Source organism: Lissotriton vulgaris, chromosome 1_1, assembly GCF_964263255.1.
Source record: "Lissotriton vulgaris chromosome 1_1, aLisVul1.2, whole genome shotgun sequence".
Classification (NCBI taxonomy): Eukaryota; Metazoa; Chordata; class Amphibia; order Caudata; family Salamandridae; genus Lissotriton; species Lissotriton vulgaris.
Window position 1 is genome coordinate 100,912,206 of NC_141685.1, and position 9,692 is coordinate 100,921,897.

General features: G+C 43.6%; 1 protein-coding gene across 1 annotated transcript; it reads left to right on the forward strand.

Annotated features, from left to right (window-relative positions):
- The first annotated feature begins 306 nt into the window (after positions 1 to 306).
- On the forward strand, positions 307 to 8,828 carry LOC147737588 (uncharacterized). The gene is made up of 2 exons (XM_086924564.1): positions 307 to 1,485; positions 5,212 to 8,828. Exons 1-2 carry the CDS (start codon positions 307 to 309, stop codon positions 8,260 to 8,262), a joined length of 4,230 nt encoding a protein of 1,409 aa, XP_086780690.1. The 3' UTR covers positions 8,263 to 8,828.
- Positions 8,829 to 9,692: the final 864 nt, after the last annotated feature.

Below are 9,692 nucleotides of genomic sequence, written 5' to 3' on the forward strand. Positions count from 1 at the left end.
ACTTTCCATATATGTGCCCCCGGGCCTCCAATCTGATACCTTCAAGGATTTGACTGCTGTATTTCTGACCTTGCCGCTTGGCCTCCTTGTGTTGGGAGGGGATTTCAACTCAGTGGTAGATGGTAGTATGGATCGCTCTCCCCCAAGGGTCCTCCCTACGCTGCAGAAATGGCTGCATGATTTTATGGAATCGTTGGGTCTAGTAGATTGTTGGAGAGTATGCAATAAGCTCTGAAAAACTTCACGCATGTCTCTGCGGCACACAACACTATGTCCAGGTTGGATTACATACTGCTGCCTGCTGCCATGGCGGACACTGCTAGGGAGGCTCGGCACTTGGGAAGGGGCGTCTCTGATCACTCCTCCGTCTGGTTGCGGGTTGAAGTGGGGCAGCCTGCCGTCGGCAGAGTCGCACCCATTAATGCTTGGCACTTAAAAGAACCGGTAATTAGGAAAGAGATACATAAGGTCTCGGAGCAGTATTTCCAAAATAATGCTGGCACTGTTGACTTGGCGCAATCTTTATGGGAGGCCTATAAGGTGGTGCTTCGGGGGGAGGTCCTGTCTTTAATCGCAGGGAAAAAGAAACAGCGCCTAGCCGATGTTAATAGAGTAAAAGCTGAAGTTATAGCTTTGGAGAAGCGAGTGGCTGAGGCAGCGTCAGTGGAGGATCTGCACCAGTTGAGACTTAAGCAGGATGAATATAACGGCATTTCTAGGGAATGTGCGGTTACGCAGCATAATGATGTTCAGAGCAGGGTATATGAACATGGAGACAGGGCTGGTAAGCTTATTGCTTGGTTGGAGCGTGGTGAGCGTGCCTCTCGGTTGGTGCCGGAGTTGGAGGGTGTTGGACCTGATAGCATTACTGATCCTCAGGATATTGCAGACTCTTTTTCTTCATACTATCAGGGTGTTTACTCTTCCACCAACGAATTTACAGAAGCTGAGCATGCGGACATGATTAGGGATATCGTTATGCCCCGATTATCTGATGAGCATCGGCAGTATATTGACTCTCCCATTACAAATGATGAGATAATGCAGGCAATCAAGAGCATAAACTCTGGGAAGGCGACAGGTCCTAACGGGGTGCCGATTGAGTTGCATAAGCTGAATGCCCAGAAAAGCGCCCTGCAAATTCGAGCAATGTTCCTGGAGAGTAAGAAGATAGGGCAACTTCCATACGACCAGAGGATAGCGAATGTCGTGGTAATACACAAAGTGGGTAAGCCCCGGACATCTCCCTCCTCCTATAGGCCCATTTCACTCCTTAATGCTGAACCTAAGATTCTGGCCAAGGTGCTAGCTATTACACTTGTTAAGGTAATCACTACGCTGGTGCACCCGGATCAGTCGGGCTTCATGCCGCATCGAAACACCGCTTTAAATCTTAGGAGACTTCACGTAGTCCTGGGTCGGTCCCGTGATCTGCTGCAGCCGGCTGTGTTGGTGTCCCTAGATGCCACCATGGCTTTTGATCGGGTAGAGTGGGCTTACTTGTTGTCGGTATTGGCGAAGTTGGGCTTCAGCCCTGAGTTCATTGGGTGGGTTCGATTGTTGTATGCGGCCCCTTTGGCCAGAGTGGTCGTTAACAATTGCAAATCGGTGGATTTTGAACTGGAAAGGGGCAGGAGACAGGGGTGCCCGCTGTCCCCTCTCCTCTTTGCGTTAGCTTTGGAACCTTTAGTGGCTTGGGTCAGGTGGGACCGATCGATTCGTGGACTGCGGTGGTCGCCGGAATGGGAGGATAAAATCTCGCTTTATGCAGACGATATCCTCCTGTATCTTACCACGCCTAGAGCTTCTTTGATCGTCTTTCTGGATATATTGGCGGCGTTCGGTAAATATTTGGGATTTGCCATTAATTGGGCAAAATCTGTGATGTTGGTGTTGTCAGGCGATCCACCAGTGATTCCACAAACCTGTCCCTTACAGATTGAAATGGTAGGATTCAAATACCTCAGTATTTATATTGCATTGGACCCTAAGAGGCGCTATACTGAGAACTTGTTTCCACCACTAGTTCGGCTCGGCAGGGATGTGGAAAGATGGAAGATGCTACCATTGTCGCTTCTGGGTAGAGCAGTCTTATTCAAAATGATGGCCTTGCCGCGTTTTCTTTATGTGCTTCAAAATGCTATGGACCCAGTGCCCAGTAAACATTTCCGAGAGATAGAGGCCCTTCAGAGATTGCTTCTTTGGGACGGTAGGCCCCTTATAGCGTTTACTAAGCTCACTCTCTCATGGTATGATGGAAGAATTGGGCTCCCAGATCTGAAGAAATATTATTGGGCTTCACATCTGGCGGCCATCAATCAGATGGTCTACGGCATACCCAGTGATGCGGGGTATGCTACGGATCGCAGCCAGCCGCCGGATGGAGACATCCTTAGGGCTCTGTATGCTAAGTCCGGGAAGTTCGCACTTGCCGGGCCTACGGCGCACGCGGGGCGGGTCTGGCATTCTGCCACTAGGAGCCTGGGTTGGGAAGGGAAGTTGACTTTGGCTACCCCCCTTTTTAGCTCAGCGAAACTAGGGAGTTTGTGGACCACTAAAGGGTTCGATAAGTGGGAACTAATGGGGATCAGCCAGATTAAGGATATTTGGGGGCTCGGAGGTGTACAGACCTTCGAGGCCCTCCGACTACAATACCAGCTTCATCAAAACAAATATTTCCGTTACATGCAGGTTAGGCATGCCCTCCTTGCCCATATATCTCAGGATGAAGATCTCCCGGAGGCCTCCCCTCTGGAGGACCGAGTGTTAGACGGCCACATCCCCGAGAAAAAAATCTCCTTGATTTATAGGAAATTGATCAACAAAATGGATGATCCGTTGGGTAGTGTTAGAGCAGCGGGGGGAGCAGATGGGCTAGAAATGGATGATGAAGACTGGATTGAAGCGGTGTCTTCCCCCAGAGTGGTGGCGATTCAGATGAGGCTCAGATTGGTACAGTTGAAGATTCTTCTCAGGTCATATGTCACTGGGCTGGGTCTGGTACGCATGGGATGGGTATCGAGTGGTGATTGTAAGAGAGGCTGTGGTGAGGTGGCTACATTTATGCACATCCTGAAGCACTGTGAGAATGTCCAGAGGTATTGGCGAGCCATACATACTGTCATGGAGGAAGTATTGGGGTGTGAGATACAACCGGAAGCCCGGAGATGCCTTTTAAACATCTGGGAGCTCACAGATTTGAATCAATATTTGAAACAATGGGTCTCGTTAGCATATATGATTGCGAAGCGTAATATTGCACAACTTTGGGGAGCCAGTCTGTCGCCTCAGCGTACCAAATGGACCCAGGATCTGGACTGGTGTATGTTTCGAGAGCGTGCAGTTTATATTGCTAGGGGTTGCCCCGAAAAGTGAGGTAAGGTCTGGGGGGCCTGGAATGCTTACCGTGATGGTATTTGTACTCCCCCGGCCAGACGACGAGACTTGGACACTCATTATTCCCCTTGATCCCAAGAACTTATTTTATTTTGTAATTCTATCCTGAATGTGAGACGACCCAGACTTTGTAGTGAAATGTATGATCATGTACTCCCAATGCGATTTTCTTTTGTTTGTTAATAATAAAAAGATATATTTAAAAAAAATGAAATCTTGACTGTATGCATCTATCTTAAGCAAAACCTTAAGCACTTGGGTGCTCCGTGAGCGCCCTTACTTTGCTAAGTTACTCTGTGAACACTGTTAAATCACCTCATTTTCAGACATTAATAAGATGTCACCTGATCACCAGAACTTTTAGTTAAATATCTGTGTATGATGAAATATTCCCTACTACGTTACAAAGGGAAGGGGGCGATTTACTAAGATTTTGCGTCGTGTTTGCATCACAAAAGTGGCACAAAACAGTGCAAAATCTTTTTTTCCTAATTTTCTTTCCAGCAAATAACGTAAAAGTAATGTGAAGCATCGCATGGCACTGCTTCACGTTACTTTGCACCATGTGGTCCTGCCAATGGTGGGGCTTGGGGGTTCCCATGCAACCACCCATTGTTTCTCATGCTAAACCCAATTTATCAAATACAGTAGATTTGGTTTAGCGGGAGAAAACGGCAACCTTTTAAACTAGGCGCTTGGAAGGAGAGATGCTTTCATTTCTCCTTCCTTTTCTGACTTTGCATGCGTAGTGCACTGTGCAACATGCATGCAAAATTAGAAAAGGTTTCCCTCATGTCTAGGCATAGTATTTTGTACAAGAAGGGTGTCCTTCCTGTACAAAACCTATGCTGGACTCACACACACAAACACCCTAGCGCTCTGGTGCTAAGGTGTGTGCATGGCACAGGGCTGCTGTAATCGGTGCCAGCGCAAGGGAAAGGGAAGGAGAGAGCCATATCTTTGAAAATATGGTGCTCTTCTGCTCCCTCCCTGTCATGCAGCGCAGCTACGCGTGGGGAGGCCTGTGTGCTGCATTGCGTGGAGATTTGGTAAATCTCCCCAGAAATGTCTTTTACAACAAGTTACATATTATACGTTCTCATTCCATTATGTTTCAATTTAGTAATTTTCAATATCTTTACATCCAACAGAAAACAAGCCTTGAATGTGTGAATTGGCCATCAATAATGAAGCTAATGCTGTAAATCTTCAATAATAGCAGAAATATTGAGCTACAGTATTCAGGAAAACATCAGCGCAGTTGGCGGCAGAGGAACCTGCGCACACACTGACAGATCTCGGATGAAGCATCAAGGGCATTTCAGTGATTGTAAGAGACTGAGCTGTGCACCTCCACGCCAAAAGACGAATAAATGACCTTAGGAAAATTAAGGCAACAACAATAACAACCTGCCTCCTGTATAAACAAGTGTTAAATACTAACTTTGATCATGGGATCGGTATGATATGATTACCGCAGTGCTCTATTTTCTAAAATAAAGACAAGCCATCATTCCGTGCTCTAGGTGAATTGTAAACTCTTTCTGGCCAAACCACAGTAACAATACAACAGACTGTCCAAATTTGCACCGGCCAGAAAGAAGATACATCTTTACCTGCAAGCGTGCATAGCCATAATCCAATCTAAAGGCACAATCGCCTACAAAGACACATTCTATGTATTAGGAGTGTGGAAAATATTTGGTGGCTATTGTATTTTATTGTTAAAACAGAAATAAAACGTGCAAAATACTGCACACATATAAAGTGTGTGAGAAAAACACAAGTGCTTTAACAGCCATGTTGGCCCATCAGGAAATACAGTCATGGGATGTAGACAAATATATACCCGACCCACAGAGACTAACCAAGGAAGAAGAATCATACACATGCAGCAAGAGCTTTAGTTTGTCATCACTACTCAAGCTTCATCAGCACACGAACACAGGACAAAAACCAGTCAAGTGCAATGAATGTGTAAAGTGCTTTAGTCAGTTATCACACCTTCAAAGACATAATCAAACACACACAGGGGAAAAGTCATTTAAATGCAGTGAATGTGTGAAGAGCTTTAGTCGAATATCAAAGCTACAAAGTCATCAGCGAACACACACGGGGGAAAAACCCTATCATTGTAGTGAATGTGACCGCAGTTTTAGTTACTCTTCACCATTAAGGATTCATCAGCGAACGCACACAAGAGGCAAACCATTCAAGTGCAATGAATGTGTCAATAGCTTTAGTCGGTTATCAAACCTCAAAACACATCAGCAAACACACACAAGGGAAAAGCCATTCAAGTGCAGTAAATGTGGGAAGAGCTTTAGTCGATTATCAAACCTACGAAGACATCAACAAACACACACAAGGGAAAAGCCATTCAAGTGCAGTGAATGTGCAAAGTGTTTTACTTTCTCGTCACACCTACAAAGCCATCTGTGGAACCACATAGGAGAAAAAAGATTCAAGTGCAGTGAATGTGCAAAGTGCTTCAGTAAGTCATCACACTTACAAAATCATCTGCGAACACACACCGGAGAAAAGCCATTTAAATGCAGTGAATGTGGGAAGAGCTTTAGTCGATTAGATCACCTACAAAGACATCAGCGAACACACTCTGAGGAAAAACCATACCAGTGCAGTGATTGTGGGACGAGCTGTAATCGATTAGAAAATCTACAAACACATCAGCGAATACACACAGGGGAAAAACCATACCATTGCAATGAATGTGAAAGCATTTTTACTCGTTACTCAACATTAAGGATTCATCAGCGAACACACACAGGGGAAAAGCCATTCAAGTGCAGTGACTGTGCAAAGTGCTTTAGTCACTTATCAACTCTCCAAACACATCAGCGAACACACACAGGGGAAAAACCCTATCATTGTAGTGAATGTGACAGTAGTTTTCACGGCTCTTCAGCATTAAGGTATCATCAGCGAACTCACACAGGAGAAAAACCATTCAAGTGCAATGCATGTCTAAAGAGCTTTAGTCGATTATCAGTGCTACAAAGCCATCAGCGAACACACACAGGGCAAAAACCATTCAAGTGCAGTGAATGTGCAAAGTGCTTTAGTCAGTTATCAGACCTAAAAAGTCATCAGCGAACACACACAGGGGAAAAACCATTCAAGTGCAGTGAATGTGGGAAGAGCTTTAGTCAATTATCAGTGCTAAAAGGTCATCAGCGAACACACACAGGGGAGAAACCATTCAACTGCAGTGAATGTGGGAAGAGCTTTAGTCACTTATCAAACCTCCAAACACATCAGCGAACACACACAGGGGAAAAACCCTATCGTTGTAGTGAATGTGACAGTAGTTTTCGCGGCGCTTCAGCATTAAGGATTCATCAGCGAACTCACACAGGAGAAAAACCATTCAAGTGCAATGAATGTGTCAAGAGCTTTAGTCAATTATCAGTGCTACAAAGACATCAGCGAGCACACACAGGAGAAAAACGATTCAACTGCAATGAATGTGGGAAGAGCTTTAGTCACTTATCAAACCTCCAAACACATCAGCGAACACACACAGGGGAGAAGCCCTATCATTGTAGTGAATGTGACAGTAGTTTTCATGGCTCTTCAGCACTAAGGTATCATCAGCGAACTCACACAGGAAAAAAAACATTAAAGTGCAGTGAATGTCTGAAGAGCTTTAGCCGATTATCACATCTACAAAGTCATCAGCGAGCACACACAGGGGAAAAACCATTCAAGTGCAATGAATGTCTAAAGAGCTTTAGTCTGTTATCACATCTACAACGTCATCAGCGAACACACACAGGGGAAAAACCCTATCATTGTAGTGAATGTGACAGTAGTTTTAGCAGCTCTTCAGCATTAAGGTATCATCAGCGAACTCACACAGGAGAAAAACCATTCAAGTGCAATGAATGTTTAAAGAGCTTTAGTCAATTATCAGTGCTACAAAGTCATCAGAGAACACACACAGGGGAAAAACCATTCAACTGCAGTGAATGTGGGAAGAGCTTTAGTTACTTATCAAGCCTCCAAACACATCAGCGAACACACACAGGGGAAAAACCCTATCCTTGTAGTGAATGTGACAGTAGTTTTCGCAGCTCTTCAGCATTAAGGATTCATCAGCGAACTCACACAGGAGAAAAACCATTCAAGTGCAATGAATGTGTCAAGAGCTTTAGTCAATTATCAGGGCTACAAAGACATCAGAGAACACACACAGGGGAAAAACCATTCAACTGCAGTGAATGTGGGAAGAGCTTTAGTCACTTATCAAGCCTCCAAGCACATCAGCGAACACACACAGGGGAAAAACCCTATCATTGTAGTGAATGTGACAGTAGTTTTCGCGGCTCTTCGGCATTAAGGATTCATCAGCAAACTCACACAGGAGAAAAACCATTCAAGTGCAATGAATGTGTCAAGAGCTTTAGTCAGTTATCAGGACTACAAAGACATCAGCGAACACACACAGGAGAAAAACCATTCAAGTGCAATGAATGTGGGAAGAGCTTTAGTCACTTATCAAGCCTCCAAACACATCAGCGAACACACACAGGGGAAAAACCCTATCATTGTAGTGAATGTGACAGTAGTTTTCGCAGTTCTTCGGCATTAAGGATTCATCAGCAAACTCACACAGGAGAAAAACCATACAAGTGCAATGAATGTGTCAAGAGCTTTAGTCAGTTATCAGGACTACAAAGACATCAGCGAACACACACAGGAGAAAAACCATTCAAGTGCTTTGAATGTACAAAGTGCTTTAGTCAGTTATCACACCTTCAAAGTCATCAGCAAACACACATGGGGAAAAACTATTCAACAGCAGTGAATGTGGGAAGAACTTTAGTCATTTATCAAACCTCCTAACACATCAGCGAACACAGAGACTCCGGAAAGAACTTAAGAACATCAAAAATAATATTGACCTATCTGAGGACATAGACAAGAGCAGAACAGTGCAGTTATTGTGAGAGGAATGAAATACGGAAAAAGATTTTAATTCAAATTATGTGGGACATTGAAATGCCAGATGATAGAACACGGACTAGCAGTAAAGAAGGAAAACAGATAACAGTATTTGCAGAATTATAAAAGTGTTTGTTTTCAGTGATTGTTCACTTCCGTACACATAGCAAAGCGACATGATGTACCAGGATACACAGTGGGAGGCAAGTACAATGTGGACTAAAAGAAAAGAAAAATTGTTGATTTTTATTTGGTGAAGAAGAGATACAAAGAAAACCATTCAATCACACCTGATCACACTATCTGTAAAAGCAACACTGAACAATACTGGGACTAACAACGATATTTTCAGCTAACATTTTGGATTAATGATAAAACCTATAAACCAAACACACCCAGAGTTGACATGTTGTCAGGGCTCTGGAGATGAGAAACTTCATTGGTAAAATGTAGGTATTACTATTAACAAATGCCACTGCAGTATATGTCATGAACTAAAGCGAAGCACAAGTGTTCAAGAAATAACCTATTTTTTGAGTATCGTTTACTGCATCTTTAACACTCTGGTATCGGTTGATGGATCAGCTCGTGCCACGGGCCTTATAACTGAAGGAATCAAAATATTATTACATTACCATAAAACTATGGGGCTATTCTTACCAATTAGCCCCTTCCCAATTACCAATTATCAATAATCAATCAGATGGCAGTGGAGAACACCAATTCATCTTCAAAGAAGAAGCTCCTTTTTTTAAATCAGTGATACAATGGTCACGCTATATAGATGATATTATTTTTATATGGGACAGTGATCAAAATTCCTTATCAGAATTTACACAATGGCTCAATCTATGCGATGAGAATCTAGTGTTTACTGCACACCACAGCAATGTAGAAATTGAATTTCTAGATATCAAACTGAAACATGAAAACTATGCACTCTATGTAGATCTCTATACTAAGCCCACAGCGCGAAATACAATATTACATCACAGTAGCTTCCACCCTCTGAAACAAAAAAATGCAATCCCATTTGGACAATTCCTACGACTTCGTCGTAATTGCACTAAAATCAGCGATTACGACACTCGTAGTGAAGATATGAAAACCAAATTTAAAAACCGAGGCTACCCACATCGAGTCATTCGGGATGCATATAAGAGAGCACGTTTCTTTGATCGCCAATATCTGCTATCAAAGGAAACTGAACCTGCGAAAAATAATCTGATTTCTGTCACAAGACATTCTGTCCTCAATGACCAAATTAGGCAAATTATCAGTTCTCACTGGTATCTGCTCAACATAAACAGGACACAATCAGATAAAATACA

Bases quoted from the DNA above. Each gene is read 5' to 3' on its own strand.
- LOC147737588 (XM_086924564.1), top strand. From the start codon at position 307: ATGGCGGACACTGCTAGGGAGGCTCGGCACTTGGGAAGGGGCGTCTCT. The intron at 1,486-5,211 runs GTAGAGTGGGCT...TTGGCCCATCAG, and splicing joins CCACCATGGCTTTTGATCGG to GAAATACAGTCATGGGATGT.